The sequence below is a fragment of the Gopherus evgoodei genome, unplaced genomic scaffold, assembly GCF_007399415.2.
Source record: "Gopherus evgoodei ecotype Sinaloan lineage unplaced genomic scaffold, rGopEvg1_v1.p scaffold_82_arrow_ctg1, whole genome shotgun sequence".
Classification (NCBI taxonomy): domain Eukaryota; kingdom Metazoa; phylum Chordata; order Testudines; family Testudinidae; genus Gopherus; species Gopherus evgoodei.
In genome coordinates, this window is record NW_022060103.1 from 102,176 (window position 1) to 125,313 (window position 23,138).

The 23,138-nt window shown below is 62.1% G+C and overlaps 2 protein-coding genes across 8 annotated transcripts in view; one reads left to right on the forward strand and one right to left on the reverse strand.

Annotated features, from left to right (window-relative positions):
* Positions 1 to 17,906, reverse strand: part of ATP2B3 (ATPase plasma membrane Ca2+ transporting 3) — a 79,199-nt gene extending 61,293 nt beyond the window's left edge. For all 7 annotated transcript variants that reach the window (XM_030548081.1, XM_030548083.1, XM_030548079.1 and 4 more), the window contains exon 1: positions 17,870 to 17,906. The gene's annotated coding sequence lies outside the window, so the exon portion shown is untranslated. The remainder of the gene's footprint in view (positions 1 to 17,869) is intronic.
* LOC115644019 (splicing factor 3A subunit 2-like) lies at positions 14,658 to 23,046 on the forward strand (the record flags this gene model as incomplete). The annotated part of the gene is made up of 4 exons (XM_030548098.1): positions 14,658 to 15,011; positions 15,198 to 15,632; positions 22,614 to 22,848; positions 23,021 to 23,046. Coding segments are annotated over 4 exons (1,050 nt in total), but the record flags the coding sequence as incomplete, so codon positions are not given.
* Positions 23,047 to 23,138: the final 92 nt, after the last annotated feature.

Consider the following 23,138-nt stretch of genomic DNA (forward strand, 5'->3'; position numbering starts at 1 on the left):
CCATACCCCGCAGCATGGCGCCACCCCAAGCCCCCCACCCCGCAGCATGGTGCCCCCACCAGGCCCTCCACCCAGCAGCACAGCACCCCTCGAGCTCCGTGCCCAGCCCTCCCACCCCCAGGTTAGGTCTGGGGTGCCTGGAGCCGCGCGGCTTAGCAAAGCCAGTCTTGGGGGCGCTGGATTCCTCCGAATCCTGAGCTATTTTTACCACCGTTGCCAAGTGATCTGTGGTAGAGACGCCTGCCGGCTCTGGCACATTCCTGCTCATGGTTCCATCCTCCCCTCCCTGCAGCTTCTGGGGACCTCGGAGAACCGGAGAGAGGCCGGACCCTCCACTTCCACACCGCCCCCAGCATGGGCAATCGCAGGGGGCTGCGGGTCAGGAGTGAGGGGCACCGGCAGAGCTTCCTCTAGCCCCACCCCAGAGCTCTGCCAATGCCCCTCACTCCTGACCCGCAGCCCCCTGCTCGACCAGCCCTGGGATAAACGAATCCTGCTGCCCATCTAGCCTGGGGTCGTCTCCTGCCCCGGCCCAGGCTGCTGCAGAGGAAAAGGCCAGAAATCCAGTTACTGTCACCCCCTTTTCCCCATCATCAGGGGGCCGCTGATGCCCATGACTCTGAAAAGTTTCAATCCCCATTAACTTTCTTCTGGATGGTCCCAGAAATATGCTCTACCCCCTGTTCTAACCATTAGACCCCCACTCCCCTCCCAGTGCCGGGGAGAGAACCCAGGAGTCCTGGCTCCCAGCCCCCCCTGCTCTGACCCACTAGAGCCCCCTCCCCTCCCAGTGCTGGGGAGAGAACCCAGGTATCTGGGCGCTGAGCCCCTGCTCCCCAGTCTAACCCACTAGGCCCACATTAAATTTTTCCATGGGTTGGAAACAGATCTCTCAGTCCATGCCTCTGAACCTCCCAGCTGTCGCCCTTCTCGTGCCTCAGTTTCCCCAGGTAAGGTGCCCTCCCCCTTCGCACGCGGCTCCACCCTTGCAAGTCTGTTAGGTGCCCGTAGCCCGGTGGCCAGGAGCCATGGCAGAGTCACCGCCAACCCATCAGCTGCCCACGTCCATCCTGTGGAGTGAATGAGCCCAGATCAGAGGCCCCGGGACACCAGTCTGGACCCCAGGACTTCCAATCAGAGGCAAATTCATGGGATCCGAATCCCCGAGCCACAGGCCAGCAGGGACCTGATACCATCTCTTTCCACCTCCTGCCGTGGGCTCTGTTCAGGGTCGCTCTGTCCTGAGCCCAAGAAATTCCCATTCCGCCCCCCCCGAGGTAGCCCGGGGGTTAATGCCACTGTCACTGCTGGAGAGGGGGCAGTGGGCAAGGGAAGGGCCCAGTGTTTGAAGACGCACCAGAGATGCCCAGCTGGTGGGTCTTGGTCTGCGGGTCATGGCGAACGCGGCTGAGATGTCGGTTACACACCTTACGGACGAGAACCCGGGAAGCTCCCACACCAAGACGTTTCTCCCGCACCCCGGCCAGCCCCATCCTGTGATGAGCTAGGAATGTTCTTAATGTTTTCTCTGAATACTGTGTTGGTACCTCAGTTTCCCCATGGCAGTTCTTAAGTATCTGGCAGAGCAAAGGGCCAGTGCACCTAAATGCTTGGCACTCTGTCTCCTAGCAACTGATGGCCTGGGCCCCCCCTCTGCAAAGGTGCCAGCTGAAGGTGTTGGAGACAAAGGGATCAGGTGACCTCGTGTCCCGGGAAAGGAGCTGAGCAGAGAGGAGGGGCTGGAGGGGTCAGTCTGGAGCTGGCTGGGGACGAGTGAGGGCGGACGTGGGGGTCTGGCTCACTGCCCCCCAGAATGGACCCAGCTGAGGGGTCTGGTTCACTGTACCTACAAGCTCTGTTTTAGACCCTGTTCCTGTCATTGAATAAACCTCTATTTTATTGGCTGGCTGAGAGTCACGTCTGACTGCAAAGTGGGGGTGCAGGACCCTGTGGCTTCCCCAGGACCCCGCCGGGGCGGACTCGCTGTGGGAAGCACACGGAGGGGCAGAGGATGCTGAATGCTCCAAGGAGAGACCCAGGAGGTGAAGACGTGTGACCTTCTTGCCCTGCAGACAGTCTGCTCCAAGGGAGAGGAGGCTCCCCAAAGTCCTGCCTGGCTTGGTGGGGAGCAGTTCCAGAGCATCACCCGGGGACTCCGTGACAACTGGTGGCAGTGGCGGGACGTACTGCACCCCGTGAATGGTGCTGCTTGCAGTAAGTGACTGGGGAGCAGTAAAACAAAGGAGGGATAATGAGAACCAGGCGTGCTGAAGGCTCAGAGAGGGACGGTTTCAGGGGGCAGTTAACCTCTGGGAGTGTGTGACCAGCGAGAAGGACTGTTGGAGTAACAGGGTCCCCCTGAGGACTGCAGCGAGCAGTCTCAGGGGCGGAGGAGCTTGCCGCTCGACCCTGGGAGAGAGAAGGATTTTGCAGTAGCAGGGTTCCCCTGGGGATTGCAGGAGCAGTCCCAGGGGCGGAGGAGTCTGCAGCTCGACCCTGGCAAAGAGGTGATGATCACGAGAAGGGCTGGCACACCCGGGGTTCTTCCTGGAAACCATGGGGGAGCCAAGAGCACACAGGCCTGTGAGTCCAGAGCCACTTGGGAACGGTGAAGTGATGGCCTATCACCATCTCCTTGAGAAGGACATTGTGATCCTGTGCACAAAGAGAGGGTTACGCATGGGAACGTTCACCCAGGCACAGTTAATCCTGCAGTTGGAGGAGGAGGATCGCTCTGAGGAGCAGATTCCTGACCCAGATGGGGCTACAAGAGGATCTGGGAGCAGCTGGAGCATCAGCCAGGCATCCCCGGGAGTCTGGTCCCCAGTCAGACGAGGGTCTTCACGATTGGGTTCCCCATCAGGAGATCGGAGACGGATGGGATGGGAGCAGAGCCCGAGAGAGCGAGAGGACCGTGAGAGAAAGCAAGAGCCCGAGGAAAAGCTGCAGGAGAAGCAGCAGCAGCGTGGACTGGTGATGGTGGAGCAGAGAGACATAGGGGGCTGCCCAGGGGTCAGTGGGGAAACACGCCTGCGGGGGCGAGACCCTGGGACAGAGAGAACTGTGGTGGTGCAGCCCCAGATGCTGAGGGACTGTGGGACCTGGGTGAAGGTCCCTGGGGTGAAGCCCCTCACCCTGCCTATGGCCCAGATCCCTGTGCAGACCCAGGAGGGGTCGGGCTGGCTGGTCGTTGGGGTTCTCCAGGATATTGGCTCGGAGGCCCTGTTGGGGGGTGACTGTCTCCCCATGGGACAGGATCCAGGCCCCGCTCCTGTAACCGCCGAGGGTTTGAATTCAAATCCAGGGAACCAATTGGCTGGGATGGAAATGGTCAGTGAAAATGCAAATGACCTGGCTGGCAGGGGGGAGGGGCTGCTGGGCTCAGGATACCTGCCTACCTGTAACCAGCCCCCTGGGGCTGAGTGGGAGGGAGAGATGCTCCCCGCCCCCCTGCACACCGGAGAGGGGGCTCACGCTGGCTCTGATGCTGGGACCAGAGCAGAGAGCTCGCTGCCTGCCCCCACTGGGACAGCAAGGGCAGCGCTGAGCACGGGGGGAGCTGAGACCCCAGCTGAGTGGGGGGACACCCAGGCAGGGCAGGTCAGCTGCCAACCAGGTTTGCCTGGTCCAGACGTGCTGCTGGGAAGTGATTACACAGCAGGGAGGGAGCTACCAGGGACAGGGCTCAGGGGGGCTGTGACCCCAGGCCCAGCCAGCGAGAGGGAGCAGGTCCCACTCCCTGCCCCAGCCGCTGAATCCCAGACCGAGCTGCAGAGGGATCCCTCCTTGGAGAAGCTGAGGGAACTTGCTGGCCACAGCGCTGCAAACCCCTTGGGGAAGGCTGCAGGGACAGAGTCCTGCCGGAGAAGGGATTCCTGTACCGGAAATGGGCTCCCCAAGAGGAAGTAGAACTGGGGGGAATCGGGAGGCAGCTGGTGGTGCCCCAGGAATCCACAGGGTTCTTCCCGTTCGAGCTGCTGGATGGGAGGAGAGTGAGGGGACCCCTGGACCTGGAAGGGGAGGATTGGGAGAAGGGGAAAGACCCCCGGGGGGATCCCTTCCCTGAGGTGGGAGCCTATCTCCCCATCAGGTGTTCCCCATTCAGAGTCACTGGGAAAGCAACCCAGAACCTGGAGAGAGAGGTCAGGGACATGCTGGCTTTAGATGGGATCCAGCCGTTTTACAGCCCATGGGCCTCACCGATGGGGCTGATCCCCAAGGGAGACAGGATGATCTGGTTTTGTGGGGGCTATCAGAAGCTTAAAGCCATCACGGTGTCCGATGCCGACCCCATGCCTAGGCCGGGGGAGATTCTAGACAAGCTGAGGGGGATGGAGAACTTGGCCCTGGCAGACACTGATAACATGTGCATCTTTAGCCAGACCTGGGAGGAACAGGTGTCCCAGGTGAAGAGGGGGCTGGGCTGCCTCAAGGAGGTGGGACTGACAGTAAAAGCTGGAAAGTGTAAGGGGGGACGGCAGAGGCGTTGTGTCTGGGCCACAAGGTGGGGAGCGGCTGCCCCAGCCCAGAGCTGGCCAAGGCCAAGATGGGGGCTCTTAACCAAGAGAGCCCGAACCGCAGCCCAGAGTAGGGGGAGAAGACCCCGTCCCAGCTTGAACCCCAGGGGTATTGGGGTAGCAAAAGGGTTCAAGCTGCATAAACCTTCCCACCTGCAGCCTGCAAGTGCCATCAAGCACACCCGACCTAAGGGAGGGCGTGAGACTGGATTGTCCTGGTGTAACTCAGACCAAGGAATGGGAGAGATGCTGGGGCATCCATGGGAACCTTGGTGGGTTCGAACTTCCCCAGGTCACTGGCTGAAGTGACCTGGCTCAGTTCGGTGTCGAAGGGGGGAGAGATGTGACGAACTGGGAATGTTCTTAATGTTTTCTCTGAATACTGTGTTGGTGCCTCAGTGTCCCCATGGCAGTTCTTAATATCTAGGTGGTGGAATAAGGGTGTGTGATTGCTGCAGAGCAAAGGGCCAGTGCACCTAAATGCCTGGCACTCTGTCTCCTAGCAGCTGATGGCCTGGGCCCCCCCTCTGCAAAGGTGCCAGCTGAAGGTGTTGGAGACAAAGGGGTCAGGAGACCTCGTGTCCCGGGAAAGGAGCTGAGCAGAGAGGAGGGGCTGGAGGGGGTTGTTAGTCTGGAGCTGGCTGGGGATGAGGAGTGAAGTGCAGACGTGGGGGTCTGGCTCACTGCCCCCCAGAATGGACCTGGCTGAGGGGTCCGGTTCGCTGTATCTTCAAGCTCTGTGTTAGACCCTGTTCCTGCCATCGAATAAACCTCTGTGTTACTGGATGGCTGAGAGTCACGTCAGACTGCGAAGTGGGGGTGCAGGACCCTTTGGCCCCCCCAGGACCCCGCCTGGGTGGGCTCGCTGTGGGAAGCGCATGGAGGGGCAGAGGATGCTGAATGCTCCAAGGAGAGACCCAGGAGGTGAAGCCGTGTGAGCTTCTTGCCCTGAACAAGTCTGCTCCAAGGGAGAGGAGGCTTCCCAAAGTCCTGCCTGGCTTGGTGGGGAGCAGTTCCAGAGCATCGCCCGGGGACTCCGTGACACACCCCAACTGCCCAGGCTTCTTTTACCCCCCGAGAAGGGCCGTGACACTGGCGGGGGCTCCTCCAGGGTCCTAGGGAGCCGAGGGAGACCAAGGCTGGGACCGACCGGACAAACACATCTTTCCCGACACAATGAAACATCCACAGTGAAAAACCCACCAAAAACTCAGCTATGGGGGGGACCCCGATTGGTTTTTCCTCCCCAATTTTTTCCCACCCAAATGTGAATTCCCACCACCACACACAAAAGAATATTTTTTCTTCTGGGAATTGACAACAGTTTTCACGTCGTCTCAGGCCACCGGAAAGCAGCCGATTCCTGGGAGCAAAGAGCAGGAGGAGCCATTAGACGATCGAGTCCCGTCCAACCTCCTGCCTCTTACACTTCACCCCATCTGCCCCAGCACTGGGATCCTGTCGGCATCCACGGCGGACGCCTGGCTCTCTGCTGCTGCGACCCCACAACACAGGCCCCAGACCTGCCCGGAGCTCGACTGAAACGGGAGGGAGCCTCCCCCGACCCGGTTCCTCATCCCAGGGTCAGTTCCCTGCACCGCTTGTCTCCTGCCCGTCACTGTCCAGCCTTTGGATCTTCTCAGAGCTTTTCTGGCCTTGGCCATCTCCAGCTAACGGGCACCCCTGGAGTCTCCCCTGCTAAGGCAGCGTTTCTACTCCTTCAGTCCTGGCTCATGTCTGACACCATCCTTCACGTGGGCACCAGATCCCAGCCACGGTCATGCCAGGGCCAAGCCTAGAGGGAAAACAATCTCCCGGCACCGCCTCCATATCACCCCATTTATCCGGCCTGGCCGCCCTTTTGGCCACAAGCCAAGAGAAGCTAAACACTCCACCATGATGCTGGGAAATTCGTCCCTCTTCCTGGGCTAAGCCTGAACCTTGTTCCTAGTCTGGTTTGTCTTGCTTCGGTTTCCAGCCCCTGGCGCCGAAACTGTCCTCTGGGGACTCGCGGTGGGGTGAAATACAAGAATTTCTGCTCTTTGCCGGGGTGGACACGAGGCGAAGGAGTCGGGTGGCTCCGTCAATCACCCTGAGCCCTCGATGGGATATGGCTGCAACCCACCAAGGGAGACTGGGATGTTGGGTGCCAGGCCTGGAGCCCTGTGTCCAGTGTGCCGGGGGCAGAGACCAGGGGGGACAGGGAGACTGGGACGTTCGGGTGCCAGGCCTGGAGCCCTGTGCCCAGTGGGCCAGGGGCAGAGACCAGGGGGGACAGGGAGACTGGGACGTTCGGGTGCCAGGCCTGGAGCCCTGTGCCCAGTGGGCCAGGGGCAGAGACCGGGGGGACAGAGAGACTGGGACGTTCGTGTGCCAGGCCTGGAGCCCTGTGCCCAGTGTGTCGGGGGCAGAGACCAGGGGGGACAGGGAGACTGGGACGTTCGGGTGCCAGGCCTGGAGCCCTGTGCCCAGTGGGCCAGGGGCAGAGACCGGGGGGACAGAGAGACTGGGACGTTCGTGTGCCAGGCCTGGAGCCCTGTGTCCAGTGTGTCGGGGGCAGAGACCGGGGGGGACAGGGAGACTGGGATGTTTGGGTGCCAGGCCTGGACCCCTGTGTCCAGTGTGCTGGGGGCAGAGACCAGGGGGGACAGGGAGACTGGGATGTTGGGTGCCAGGCCTGGACCCCTGTGTCCAGTGTGCCAGGGGCAGAGACCAGCGGGGACAGGGAGACTGGGACGTTCGGGTTCCAGGCCTGGAGCCCTGTGCCCAGTGGGCCGGGGGCAGGGACAGGAGCTGATGTCCCGAGGGGTCCCTGGGCTGGTCTAGTCTGGTCGACCCCAGGGATACGGGGAGCTTGGGGGGCTACAGGAGATGCTGGGGATAAGGCGCCCAGGGACCCGCGGGGCCGGGAAGAAGATGGGTCCGACCCCAGGGGGGGCAGATGGAGCTGGGGTGGGTTAGGGAGGGGACAACGTGAAGGGAGGGTCTGGGACAAGCTCCCCCGCCCGGCCCGGGGCCCTTCCCAGCCGATGCTCCACGCTGTCCCCAGCTGCAGCTCCCCCTTTCCCAGCTGGTTGGTTCGTTTCCAGTGGGAACCACCTGTAACCCGCCGACCCCCCAAATCCTTCCATGGGCTTTGCTAGGCAGCCCAATGGAGAGAGGGTACAGGAACACAGTCCCCCCCAGCCCTGCCGGTGCCCCTCACTCCCGACCCGCAGCCCCCAGCCCGGCCGGTGCCCCTCACTCCCGACCCGCAGCCCCCAGCCCAGCCGGTGCCCCTCACTCCCGACCCGCAGCCCCTACTAGCCTGTCCTGGGCCCCCCAGCCCTGCCGGTGCCCCTCACTCCCGACCCGCAGCCCCTGCCAGCCCGGCCCTGCCGGTGCCCCTCACTCCCGACCCGCAGCCCCTACTAGCCTGTCCTGGGCCCCCCAGCCCTGCCGGTGCCCCTCACTCCCGACCCGCAGCCCCTGCCAGCCCGGCCCTGCCGGTGCCCCTCACTCCCGACCCGCAGCCCCTGCCAGCCCAGCGCTGCCAGCGCCCCTCACTCCCGACCTGCAGCCCCTGCCAGCCCAGCGCTGCCAGCGCCCCTCACTCCTGACCCGCAGTCCCTGCCCCCCAGCCCTGCCGGTGCCCCTCACTCCCGACCCGCAGCCCCTGCCAGCCCAGCCCTGCCGGTGCCCCTCACTCCCGACCCGCAGCCCCTGCTAGCCCAGCCCGGCCGGTGCCCCTCACTCCCGACCCGCAGCCCCCAGCCTGGCCGGTGCCCCTCACTCCCGACCTGCAGCCCCCGTCCCCACCGCAGACCTGCCGGTGCCCCTCACTCCCGACCCGCAGCCCCCCCAGCCCGGCCCGGCCGGTGCCCCTCACTCCCGACCCGCAGCCCCCTGCCCCCCAGCCCTGCCGGTGCCCGTCACTCCCGACCCGCAGCCCCTGCCAGCCCGGCCCTGCCGGTGCCCCTCACTCCCGACCCGCAGCCCCCACCAGCCCGGCCCTGCCCCCCCAGCTCTGCCGGTGCCCCTCGCTCCTGACACGGTGCCCCAGCCAGCCCAGCTCTGCCCCCCCAGCTCTGCCGGTGCCCCTCACTCCCGACCCGCAGCCCCCCCCCCCGCCCCCGGCGGGCAGAGCGCTTGGCGTCTCCTCCTCCACGGACACCCCCCGCCGCTGTCACTCACGGCGCAGAAGCCAATGGGAGCCGCGCAGGGATCGCCCTGATCCCGCCCCCGCCCCTGCGGCTGGGAGTACAGCCGGCCGGAGCAATGCGGCAAAGCGGGGGGGCGGGGAGCCCCCAGATCCATCCTCCGACCCCCCCGAATCCAGCCACGGACCCCAACAACTTCCTGGGTCCATCCCCTGCCCCTCCAGCATCCAGCACCCCCCAAAATCCAGCCGCTGCCCCCCACGATCCAACCAGTGACCCCCAAGTTCCATCCTGTGCCCCACGATATCGTCCGCCTGGCCACTGGCACCGCATCCCTGTGTGCGCCCCGACTCCAGCAGCCCATCCCCCGCGGCCCCCCTCCGTCCGTCCAGCCACGGCCCCCCGCTCAGCCGGCCGCCCTGCCGCTCCCCAGACACCCCAACTATCTATCTATCCACCCCCATCCCCGCGGCCCCCCTCCGTCCGTCCAGCCACGGCCCCCCGCTCAGCCGGCCGCCCTGCCGCTCCCCAGACACCCCAACTATCTATCCACCCCGTCCCGTGCGGCCCCCCTCCGTCCGTCCAGCCATGCCCCCCGCTCAGCTGGCCGCCCTGCCAGTCCCCAGACACCCCAACTATCTATCTATCCACCCCCGTCCTCCACAGCCCCCCTGTGTCCGTCCAGCCACGGCCCCCCCGCTCAGCCGGCCGCCCTGCCGCTCCCCAGACACCCCAACTATCTATCTATCCACCCCCATCCCCGCGGCCCCCCCTCCGTCCGTCCAGCCACGGCCCCCCGCTCAGCCGGCCGCCCTGCCACTCCCCAGACACCCCAACTATCTATCTATCTATCCACCCCCATCCCCGCGGCCCCCCCTCCGTCCGTCCAGCCACGGCCCCCCGCTCAGCCGGCCGCCCTGCCACTCCCCAGACACCCCAACTATCTATCTATCCACCCCCATCCCCCACGGCCCCCCTGCGTCCGTCCAGCCACGGCCCCCCGCTCAGCCGGCCGCCCTGCCGCTCCCCAGACACCCCAACTATCTATCTATCCACCCCCATCCCCCACGGCCCCCCTGCGTCCGTCCAGCCACGGCCCCCCGCTCCGCCGGCCGCCCTGCCACTCCCCAGACACCCCAACTATCTATCTATCCACCCCCATCCCCCACGGCCCCCCTGCGTCCGTCCAGCCACGGCCCCCCGCTCAGCCGGCCGCCCTGCCGCTCCCCAGACACCCCAACTATCTATCTATCCACCCCCATCCCCCACGGCTCCCCTGCGTCCGTCCAGCCACGGCCCCCCGCTCAGCCGGCCGCCCTGCCGCTCCCCAGACACCCCAACTATCTATCTATCCACCCCCATCCCCCACGGCCCCCCTGCGTCCGTCCAGCCACGGCCCCCCGCTCAGCCGGCCGCCCTGCCGCTCCCCAGACACCCCAACTATCTATCTATCCACCCCCATCCCCCACGGCCCCCCTGCGTCCGTCCAGCCACGGCCCCCCGCTCAGCCGGCCGCCCTGCCGGTCCCCAGACACCCCAACTATCTATCTATCCACCCCCATCCCCCACAGCCCCCCTGCGTCCGTCCAGCCACGGCTCCCCGCTCAGCCGGCCGCCCTCCCGGTCCCCAGACACCCCAACTATCTATCTATCCACCCCCATCCCCCACGGCCCCCCTGCGTCCGTCCAGCCACGGCCCCCCGCTCAGCCGGCCGCCCTCCCGGTCCCCAGACACCCCAACTATCTATCTATCCACCCCCATCCCCCACGGCCCCCCTGCGTCCGTCCAGCCACGGCCCCCCGCTCAGCCGGCCGCCCTGCCGCTCCCCAGACACCCCAACTATCTATCTATCCACCCCCGTCCCGCGCGGCCCCCCTCCGTCTGTCCAGCCACGGCCCCCCGCTCAGCCAGCCGCCCTACCAGTCCCCAGACACCCCAACTATCTATCTATCCACCCCCATCCCCCACGGCCCCCCTGCGTCCGTCCAACCACGGCCCCCCGCTCAGCCGGCTGCCCTGCCGGTCCCCAGACACCCCAACTATCTATCTATCCACCCCCGTCCCGCGCGGCCCCCCTGCGTCCGTCCAACCACGGCCCCCCGCTCAGCCGGCCGCCCTGCCAGTCCCCAGACACCCCAACTATCTATCTATCTATCCACCCCCGTCCCCCGCGGCCTCCCCTCTGTCCGTCCAGCCACTGCCCCCCGCTCAGCCGGCCGCCCTCCCAGTCCCCAGACACCCCCTCTAGCTTCCTATCATCTATCCACCCCCGTCTCCCACTTCTATCTATCTATCCACCCCCATCCCCCATGGCCCCCCCTCCGTCCATCCAGCCACGGCCCCCCGCTCAGCCAGCCGCCCTACCAGTCCCCAGACACCCCAACTATCTATCTATCCCCATCCCCCCATCTACCCCCAACCACCGCCTCTATCTATCTATCCATCCCCATCCGCCCCCTCTATCTATCCACCCCCAGCCACCCCCTCTATCTATCTGTCTATCTACCCCCATCCACCCGCTTAGCCGGCCGCCCTGCCGGTCCCCAGACACCCCCTCTAGCTGTCTATCATGTATCCACCCCTGTCCCCCGCTTCTGTCTATCTATCTACCCCCATCCACCGCGGCCCCCCCTCTGCCCATTCAGCCACTGCCCCCCGCTCAGCCGGTCCCCAGACACCCCCTCTAGCTGTGTATCATCTATCCCCACCCACCGCTTCTATCTATCTATCCATCCCCAGACACCCCCTCTATCTATCCATCCCCAGCCACCCCCTCTATCTATCTATCCATCCCCAGCCACCCCCTCTATCTATCCATCCCCAGCCACCCCCTCTATCTATCTATCCATCCCCAGCCATCCCCTCTATCTATCCATCCCCAGCCACCCCCTCTATCTATCTATCCATCCCCAGCCACCCCCTCTATCTATCTATCCCCAGCCACCCCCTCTATCTATCCCCAGCCACCCCCTCTATCTATATATCCCCAGCCACCCCCTCTATCTATCTATCTACCCCAGCCAACCCCTCTATCTATCCATCCCCAGACACCCCCTCTAGCTGTGTATCATCTATCCCCACCCACCGCTTCTATCTATCTATCCATCCCCAGCCATCCCCTCTATCTATCTATCTACCCCAGCCACCCCCTCTATCTATCTATCTATCCCCAGCCACCCCCTCTATCTATATATCCCCAGCCACCCCCTCTATCTATCTATCCATCCCCAGCCACCCCCTCTATCTATCTATCCCCAGCCACCCCCTCTATCTATCTATCCCCAGCCACCCCTTCTATCTATCTATATACCCCCATCTGCCCCCTCTATCTATCTATCCCCAGCCACCCCCTCTATCTATCTATCCCCAGCCACCCCCTCTATCTATCTACCCCAGCCACCCCCTCTATCTATCTATCCCCAGCCACCCCCTCTATCTATCTATCCCCAGCCACCCCCTCTATCTATCTATCTATCCCCATCCCCCCCCTCTATCTATCTATCCATTCCCAGCCACCCCCTCTATCTATCTATCCCCAGCCACCCCTTCTATCTATCTATATACCCCCATCTGCCCCCTCTATCTATCTATCCCCAGCCACCCCCTCTATCTATCTATCCATCCCCAGCCACCCCCCTCTATCTATCTATATACCCCCATCTGCCCCCTCTATCTATCTATCCCCAGCCACCCCCTCCATCTATCCATCCCCAGCCACCCCGTCTATTTATCTATCTATCTATCTATCCTCATAAATACTCCTCTGTCCATCCATCTACCCCACTACTTTCAACACCCTACATCCATCCATCATTTAGAGAGTCCAGCGGAGGGCAACAAACATGATCAGGGGGCTGGTGCACATGACTTATGAGGAGAGGCTGAAGGAACTGGGATTGTTTAGTCTGCAGAAGAGAAGAACGAGGGGGGATTTGATAGCTGCTTTCAACTACCTGAAGGGGGTTCCAAAGAGGCTGGAGCTCGGCTGTTCTCAGTGGTGGCAGATGGCAGAACAAGGAGCAATGGTCTCAAGTTGCCGTGGGGGAGGTCTAGGTTGGATATTAGGAAACACTATTTCACTAGGAGGGTGGTGAAGCACTGGAATGGGTTACCTAGGGAGATGGTGGGATCTCCATCCTTAGAGGTTTTTACGGTCAGGCTTGACAAAGCCCCGGCTGGGATGATTTAGTTGGGGACTGGTCCTGCTTTGAGCAGGGCGTTGGACTAGATACCTCCTGAGGTCTCTTCAAACCCTAATCTATGAGTCTAGGATTTATGGATCTAACTCCTAAATATTCCTCCATCCGTCCATCCATCTAACCCCATACTTACCTGTCTGTTGATCTATCTGACTTTCTAATCACCACACATAGCTCTGCATCCATCCATCCATCCATCCAAGCCTATAAATTCCTATCTATTCATCCACTCATCCATCTTTTCCCACCTATCCTCCTGCATCTATCCATCCATCCATCTTTCCCCATCCATCCATCAACTATGGATCTAACCACTAAGTACTGCTCCCTCCATCCACTGCCACCAAGCTTACCCATCCATCCCACCAAAGTATACCCCATTTACCCATCCATCCCGCCAAAGTACTCCCTACTTACCCATTCATCCCACCTAAGTACACCCTACTTACCCATCCATCCCACCAAAGTATACCCCATTTACCCATCCATCCCGCCAAAGTACTCCCTACTTACCCATTCATCCCACCTAAGTACACCCTATTTACCCATCCATCCACCCATTTACCCATCCATCCCGCCAAAGTACTCCCTACTTACCCATTCATCCCACCTAAGTACACCCTATTTACCCATCCATCCCAATAAAATACACCCCATTTACCCATCCGTCCCACCAAAGCACACCCCATTTACCCATCCATCCCGCCAAAGTACACCCTACTTACCCATCCATCCCACCAAGTACACCCCATTTACCCATCCGTCCCACCAAAGCACACCCTATTTACCCATCCGTCTCGCCATCTCCACCTCTTTCCCCACCCAATATACCACTCTGTATTCATTCCTCCAGCCATCCCAGCCCACCAGTTCCCAACTCATCCATCCACCCCCATACCTCCATCCATCCATCTATCCATCCACCCCACATACCTCCATCTAACCATCTATCCATCCATCCCCACAAACCTCCATCCATCCATCCATCCATCCACCCCATACCTCCATCAATCCAACTATCTATCCATCCATCCACCCCCATATCTCCATCCATCCATCTATCCATCCACCCCACATACCTCCATCTAACCATCTATCCATCCATCCCCACAAACCTCTATCCATCCACCCATCCATCCATCCATCCATCCCCACATACCTCTATCCATCCATCCATCCATCCATCCACCCCATACCTCCATCAATCCAACTATCTATCCGTCCATCCATCCCCATACCTCCATCCATCCATCTATCCATCCACCCCACATACCTCCATCTAACCATCTATCCATCCATCCCCACAAACCTCCATCCATCCATCAATCCACCCCATACCTCCATCAATCCAACTATCTATCCGTCCATCCACCCCCATACCTCCATCCATCCATCTATCCATCCACCCCACATACCTCCATCTAACCATCTATCCATCCATCCCCACAAACCTCTATCCATCCATCCATCCATCCACCCCATACCTCCATCAATCCAACTATCTATCCGTCCATCCACCCCCATACCTCCATCCATCCATCTATCCATCCACCCCACATACCTCCATCTAACCATCTATCCATCCATCCCCACATACCTCTATCCATCCACCCATCCATCCATCCATCCATCCATCCCCGCATACCTCTATCCATCCATCCATCCATCCATCCCCCCATACCTCTACCCATCCATTCATCCATCCATCCCCATACCGCTATCCATCCATCCATCCCATTCATCCACCCCCCATACCTCCATCCATCCATCCATCCATCACCGCATACCTCTATCTATCCATCCATCCCCGCATACCTCTATCCATCCATCCATCCATCCATCCATCCCCCATACCTCTACCCATCCACCCATCCATCCATCCCGCATACCTCTATCCATTCATCCATCCATCCATCCATCCCCCCATACCTCTACCCATCCATCCATCACCCATACCGCTATCCATCCATCCATCCCATCCATCCACCCCCCATACCTCCATCCATCCATCCATCCCCGCATACCTCTATCCATCCATCCATCCATCCATCCATCCCCCATACCTCTACCCATCCTTCCCTCCATCCATCCCCCCATACTTCTATCCATTCACCCATCCATCCATCCCTCCCCCCATACCTCTCTCCATCCCCCCATAACTCCATCCATCCCTCCATGCATCCATCCCCCCATACCTCCATCCATGCATCTACCCATCCATCCCCCCATACCTCTATCCATCCATCCATCCAAATATACCATATTTACCCCTCCCTCCCTCTCTCCCTCCCTCATCTGTGTACTCTCATACTTAACTCTACATCCATCCATCCCCTCATACCTCTATCCAACCATTCATCCATCCACACCCCCATACCTCTATCCATCCATCCATCCCTCCATCCATCCACCCCATCCCTCCACTCCCCCATACCTCTATCCATCATCCATCCATCCCTCCATCCACCCCCCATACCTCCATCCATCCATCCATCCCCGCATACCTCTATCCATCCATCCATCCCCCATACCTCTACCCATCCATCCCTCCATCCATCCCCCCATACTTCTATCCATCCATCCATCCCTCTATCCATCCCTCCATCCCTCCATACCTTTATCCATCCATCCATCCCCCATACCTCTATCCATCCATCCATCCATCCCCCATACCTCTATCCATCCATCCATCCATCCCCTCATACTACTATCCATTCATCCATCCATCCATCCCTCCCCTCCATACCTCTCTCCATCCCCCCATACCTCCATCCATGCATCTACCCATCCATCCCCCCATACCTCCATCCATGCATCTACCCATCCATCCCCTCATACCTCTATCCAATCATTCATCCATCCACACCCCCATACCTCTACCCATCCATCCATCCCTCCATCCATCCACCCCCCCTCCACTCCCCCATACCTCTGTCCATCCATCCATCCATTCATCCCCCCCATACCTCTATCCATCCATCCATCCCCCCATACCTCCCTCCATCCATCTATCCATCCATCCCCCTGTGACATTATTGGTATAAACTGAAACCATATAGAACATGGTTTGCAACCAAGGTCCTGTAGTTGCACCAAATCCTATGTAAAGGGGGTCATATCAGGTGTCTAGGACCAGGTTCTGGGTTGCTGGTTAGGATGATTCTGTCTGTATGTCTGTATCATTTTGTAGTTGAAGTTATAAGTATTGGCTGTATACTGTCTGTATTTCAAATTGGTGCTGTAGTTCTGGGTGACACCCCAGACAAGTTGGTGTTAGCTCTACTTAGCCTGCTTGATGGCCCATTAAGGACCATCAGCTACACAACTGACCCATTGAGAGGAGGCAGATACACCTTGTGACTCAGCAGGGTGTGCAGGGACTGGCCCATGTGACTCCAAACTCCATGTTGCTGTAATTTTCCACAGTAAGAACCAAGAAGTGTTCTTACACCTGGAAGAGCCTATATAAGGCTGATGCCTCATCTCCATCTGGTCTTCAGTCCTGCTTCCTACCTCTGGAGGGACTTTGCTACAAGCTGAAGCTCTGAACAAAGGACTGAATGACCCATCCCAGCAGGGGATGTTCTCCAGAGACTTGATTTGAACCTGCAGTTTACTCCATCCCTGCTACAAGCCTGAACTAAGAACTTTGCCATCGCTGTATGGAATTGAGTCCATTTAACCAATTCTAGCTCTCATCTCTACCTTTTCCCTTTATGAATAAACCTTTAGATTTTAGATTCTAAAGGATTGGCAACAGCATGATTTGTGGGTAAGATCTGATGTGTATATTGACCTGGTCTGGGGCTTGGTCCTTTGGGATCGAGAGAACCTTTTTCTTTTACTGGGGTGTTGGTTTTCATAACCATTCATCCCCAGGACGGGTGGGACTGGTGGTGACACTGGGAGACTGGAGTGTCTAAGGAAATTGCTTGTGTGACTTGTGGTTAGCCAGTGGAGTGAAACCAAAGTCCTCTTTGTCTGGATGGTTTGGTTTGCTTTAGAGGTGGAAACCCCCCAGCTTAGGGCTGTGACTGCCCTGTTTGAGCAATTGGTCCTGAATTGGCACCTCAGTTGGGTCCCACCAGAACCACATCGTCACCCCCCCCATACCTCTGTCCTTCCATCCATCCACCCCTCCATCCATCCATCCAAATATACCATATTTACCCCTCCCTCTCTCCCTCCCTCATCTCTGTACCCTCATACTTAACTCCACATCCATCCACCCCCCCATACCTCCATCCATCCATCCATCCATCCACCCCCCATACCTCCATCCATCCATCCACCCCCCCCCCACTACACCATATTCAGCCCTCCCTCCCTCCCTCTTTTCCAGGGATTCTCTGAACCCATTGGCCAGAAAACGGGGGGGAGGGGGGTCTAGCTTTGTGGCAGGCCCCCAGAGCCGTTTCTCCAGGCACTGGGGGTGTCGGGCCGAAGCCAGAGCCCCCAACCCCGCACTGACTGCAGGAGCGATGTGCTGCAGTGGGGGGGGACCCTTGCTGGCTATGAAATACCTCTGCCCCCCTAGTTCTCAGCACCCCCCTCTGACACCCCAGCCGGCTCTGAAGGGGCTTTGCCAATAAAGCTCTGCTAACGACCCCACTGCGATGGGGGGGGGCTCTACCGGAGGGTGCGTGACAGACCCGCCATGCCAGCCGGGGGTGGGGGGGAATGAGATGCAATGGGGGGGCAGGTTTGGAGAATTATGAACTGCGGGGAAGCGGTGTCATTGCAACCTGTCGACCCTCGCAACAGGGGATTTCTGTCCGCCCCCCCACTGCAATAGTCGCCCCTCCAACCCCCTCCTGCAGGCAGCTCTGCAGTGAACAGCCCCCCCCCCCACAGCATCTCTGCACCGGACACGGAATATGGGCGCTGCGGGAGGGGGGGTTCTGCACCGCCCCCCAGCCCCTGCAGATCCACCCGCCCTGCCGGGGGGTCCCCAATCCGGGCGCCCCCCCCCCGAATTCGCACCCGAGAGAAGAGCGGAGGGCGGCGACTCACCAGGCCATGCTGCAGCCGGCGCGGGGCTGGGGGGGCGGGGGGGCCGCTCCTGGCTCCCCCACGGCCGTGGGGCGGGGCGGGGCGGCGCGGCGCGGCGCGGGGGGGCCCGTGGGGCTGAGGCCTCTGCAGGCTCCGGGATCCCCGCCCGGCTTCACATGCTGCATCGATGGAGCGGTCGGTGCTCGGGCTGCTCCAGATGCTCCGGCAGCGATGGGGGGCGGGGGCGGAGCAGGTGACAGCGGCGGCGGAGGCCGAGGACAGGCCCGATCCTTCCGCCTGCCACCCCCCCGCCCCGCCCCGGGAGGGAGAGGGCAGGGACCCCCCAGGCACGGCCGGCGCGGGGGGGCATGGAAGGATGGATGCTTGGCCCCCCCGCCAGCAAAATAGCGCCCCCTAGTGTCTGGCAGTGACCGCAAGGGCAGCCCCCTATCAGCCTGGGACCCGGGGAACCCCCATCAGCCTGGGACCTGGGGAACCCCCATCGGCCTGGGACCCGGGGGACCCTCATCAGCCATGGACCCAGAGGACCCCCCCCATCAGCCATGGACCCAGGGACCCCCCATCGGCCTGGGACCCGGGGGACCCCCATAAGCCATGGACCCAGGGGACCCCCCATCGGCCTGGGACCCGGGGGACCCCCATAAGCCATGGACCCAAGGGACCCCCACCAGCCATGGACCCAGGGTACCCCAACATCAGCCTGGGACCCAGAGGACCCCCCATCAGCCATGGACCCAGGGGACCCCCCCATCAGCCATGGACCCAGGGGACCCTCCCATCGGCCTGGGACCCGGGAGCCCCCCATCAGCTATGGACCCAGGGGACCCCCCATCGGCCTGGGACCTGGGGGACCCCCATCAGCCTGGGACCCAGAGGACCCCCCCATCAGCCCTGGACCCAGGGGACCCCCCCATCAGCCATGTACCCAGGGGAGCCCCTATCAGCCATGGACCCAGGGGACCCCCATCAGCCTGGGACCTGGGGGACCCCCATCAGCCATGGACCCAGAGGACCCCCCCCATCAGCCATGGACCCAGAGGACCCACCCCATCAGCCATGTACCCAGGGGAGCCTCCATCAGCCATGGACCTGGGGGTCCCCCATCAGCCTGGGACCCGGGGACCTCCCCATCAGCCATGGACCCAGAGGACCTCCCATCAGCCATGTACCCAGGGGAGCCCCCATCAGCCATGGACCCGGGGGACCCCCATCAGCCTGGGACCCGGGGACCTCCCCATCAGCCATGGACCCAGAGGACCCCCCCATCAGCCATGTACCCAGGGGAGCCCCCATCAGCCATGGACCCGGGGGACCCCCATCAGCCTGGGACCCGGGGACCTCCCCATCAGCCATGGACTCGGGGAATCCCCATCGGCCTGGGACCCAGGGGGACCCCCATCAGCCATGGACCCGGGGGACCTCCATCAGCCTGGGACCGGGGGACCCCCCATCGGCCTGGGACCCGGGGGACCCCCATCAGCCTGGGACCGAGAGGACCCCCCATAAGCCCTGGACCCAGGGGACCCCCCCATCAGCCATGTACCCAGGGGAGCCCCCATCAGCCATGGACCTGGGGGACCCCCATCAGCCTGGGACCCAGAGGACCCCCCCATCAGCCATGGACCCAGGGGACCCCCACATCAGCCATGGACCCAGGGGCCCCCCCATCACCATGTGAATTACTGGGACTCCCTGCTCTGGAGGGGAACTGGGCTGCAGGTGGGGCAGGGGGGACAGAGGGGAATAAAGGTGGCAGGTGGATAGAAATTGGGAAGGGGAGTCATGGAGCAGGACCCAGGGACAGACAGGGGGGAGAGGTAGAGAGAAAGCGATAGGGGGGAAATGGGGAAAGGACACAGGGCTAGGGGGATGGGGGGAAGGCTACAGGGCTGTGGGGGAATGGGGGGAATGATACAGGGCTGGGGGGGATGGCGGGAGGGAGGGATACAGGGCCATGGGGGGATCGGCAGAAGGATACAGGGCTGGGGGGGATGAAGGGAGTGAGGGAGGGATAAGGGCCGTGGGGGGATGGGGGGAAGGATACAGGGCTGGGGGGAAGAGCTGGGAGGGATGGGGGGAAGGATACAGGGCTGGGGGGAAGAGCTGGGAGGGATGGGGGGAAGGATACAGGGCTGGGGGGGATGGAGGGAAGGATACAGGGCTGGGTGGGATGGAGGGAGAGAGGGATACAGGGCCGTGGGGGGATGGGGAAAGAATACAGGGCTGGAGGGGCAGCAGGGGGGACAGAAGGAGGGAGGGATACAGGGCCATGGGGGGATGGGGGAAGGATACAGGGCTGGGGGGGACGGCGGGAGGGAGGGATACAGGGCCGTGGGGGGATGGGGGAAGGATACAGGGCTGGGGGGGACGGCGGGAGGGATGGAAGGAGGGAGAGATACAGCCCCGTGGGGGGATGGGGGAAGGATACAGGGCTGGGGGGGCAGCAGGGGGGACGGCGGGAGGGAGGGATACAGGGCCGTGGGGGGATGGGGGAAGGATACAGGGCTGGGGGGGACGGCGGGAGGGATGGAAGGAGGGAGAGATACAGCCCCGTGGGGGGATGGGGGAAGGATACAGGGGTGGGGGGGCAGCAGGGGGGACGGCGGGAGGGAGGGATACAGGGCCGTGGGGGGATGGGGGAAGGATACAGGGCTGGAGGGGCAGCAGGGGGGACGGAAGGAGGGAGGGATACAGGGCCATGGGGGGATAGGGGAAGGATACAGGGCTGGGGGGGACGGCGGGAGGGAGGGATACAGGGCCATGGGGGGATGGGGGAAGGATACATGGCTGGGGGGGACGGCGGGAGGGAGGGATACAGGGCCATGGGGGGCTGGGGGAAGGATACAGGGCTGGGGGGGACGGCGGGAGGGATGGAAGGAGGGAGAGATACAGCCCCGTGGGGGGGTGGGGGAAGGATACAGGGGTGGGGGGCAGCAGGGGGGACGGAAGGAGGGAGGGATACAGGGCCGTGGGGGGATCGGCGGAAGGATACAGGGCTGGGGGGGATGGCGGGAGGGAGGGATACAGGGCCATGGGGGGATGGGGGAAGGATACAGGGGTGGGGGGCAGCAGGGGGGACGGAAGGAGGGAGGGATACAGGGCCATGGGGGGATGGGGGAAGGATACATGGCTGGGGGGGCAGCAGGGGGGACAGAAGGAGGGAGGGATACAGGGCCATGGGGGGATGGGGGAAGGATACAGGGCTGGGGGGGATGGAAGGAGGGAGGGATACAGGGCCATGGGGTGATGGGGGAAGGATACATGGCTGGGGGGGACGGCGGGAGGGAGGGATACAGGGCCATGGGGGGCTGGGGGAAGGATACAGGGCTGGGGGGGACGGCGGGAGGGAGGGATACAGGGCCATGGGGGGATGGGGGAAGGATACATGGCTGGGGGGGACGGCGGGAGGGAGGGATACAGGGCCATGGGGGGCTGGGGGAAGGATACAGGGCTGGGGGGGACGGCGGGAGGGATGGAAGGAGGGAGAGATACAGCCCCGTGGGGGGATGGGGGAAGGATACAGGGGTGGGGGGCAGCAGGGGGGACGGAAGGAGGGAGGGATACAGGGCCGTGGGGGGATCGGCGGAAGGATACAGGGCTGGGGGGGATGGCGGGAGGGAGGGATACAGGGCCATGGGGGGATGGGGGAAGGATACATGGCTGGGGGGGCAGCAGGGGGGACAGAAGGAGGGAGGGATACAGGGCCATGGGGGGATGGGGGAAGGATACAGGGCTGGGGGGGATGGCGGGAGGGAGGGATACAGGGCCATGGGGGGATGGGGGAAGGATACAGGGCTGGGGGGGACGGCGGGAGGGATGGAAGGAGGGAGAGATACAGGGCCATGGGGGGATGGGGGAAGGATACAGGGCTGGGGGGGACGGCGGGAGGGATGGAAGGAGGGAGAGATACAGGGCCGTGGGGGGATCAGCGGAAGGATACAGGGCTGGGGGGATGGAGGGAGGGAGGGATACAGGGCCGTGGTGGGATGGGGGGAAGGATATAGGGCTGGGGGGAAGAGCTGGGGGGGATGGGGGGAAGGATACAGGGCTGGGGGGGACGGAAGGAGGGAGGGATACAGGGCCGTGGGGGGATGGGGGAAGGATACAGGGCTGGGGGGGCAGCAGGGGGGACAGAAGGAGGGAGGGATACAGGGCCATGGGGGGATGGGGGAAGGATACAGGGCTGGGGGGGACGGCGGGAGGGATGGAAGGAGGGAGAGATACAGGGCCGTGGGGGGATGGGGGGAAGGATACAGGGCTGGGGGGGAGCCAGCACCCCCTAGAGGGGACAGTCCCCTGCCCCGCTCCCTGTCCGCCGCGCCAGCCAGTCCCCGCCCTCAGGCCGGATCGGGGCCGGCGCCCCCTAGAGGGGACAGGCCCCTGCCCCGCTCCCACAGGCCCACACACACCATTCAGGGGGTGCAGCTGAACCCAACGCTAACTTTTATTAGCCACCGTTCTCGACATTTCTATTGCACACGACATTACACACCCAGTCACAACCGTGGGGGGGGCATCGGCTCGCAGGTCGGGGTGCGCAGGGGTCCTGGTCCCACGTCCACATGCCCAGGCCCGGGGCGCAGTGGAAATCCAGGGCTTGGGGGTTGGGCACCAAGGGGGTGGCATAAACTCTCAGGATGGTGGGGAGCCGCTAGGCACCCCATGCTACATGTACCCAGCAGGATCATCCCTGGCCGGTTAGCCCCCCGCCCTGGGGGGGTGCACTCTCCCCATTGCCTGGCAGGGTCCTGGCCCCCCTGCACCCCCGTCCCACCAAAGCTTGGCTGCAGCGGGACGGAATCGGGTCGTGCAAGCACTGGCATGTGTCAAGGAGCATGGCTGGAGCGGGGCCCCGGCCCTGCATTTTGGGAACAAGAAGCAGGAGGCAGCAAACTTGTGCAAAGCAGGAAATTTCACGCCCACGCCCCCAAGGGTCTTCAAAGATGCAGGGCTGCAAAGTCTGGTGGCTTGCGAGATTGGTACAGATCTTCCAAGGAGCTGTGCACATGCGTGTCGGAGAATTTAGAGGGAAATATTTGCACTAATTAGTGAAAATGGAGCGTGCTTCGTATGCAAAATGTTTGCCACTTGGGGTCGGGGTGTTTTTGCCACAGTTTTGCATAATTTTGTCATATCTTTTCCACATTTCAGCCTTTGCAAATTTTCACAAGTCGTGATGCACATTTTGCACGATCTTCGGCCACGTTTTGCAATATTTTCAGTGATTACTAGCAAATTTTGTCCAGAATTTTCATGATGACTTTTTCTT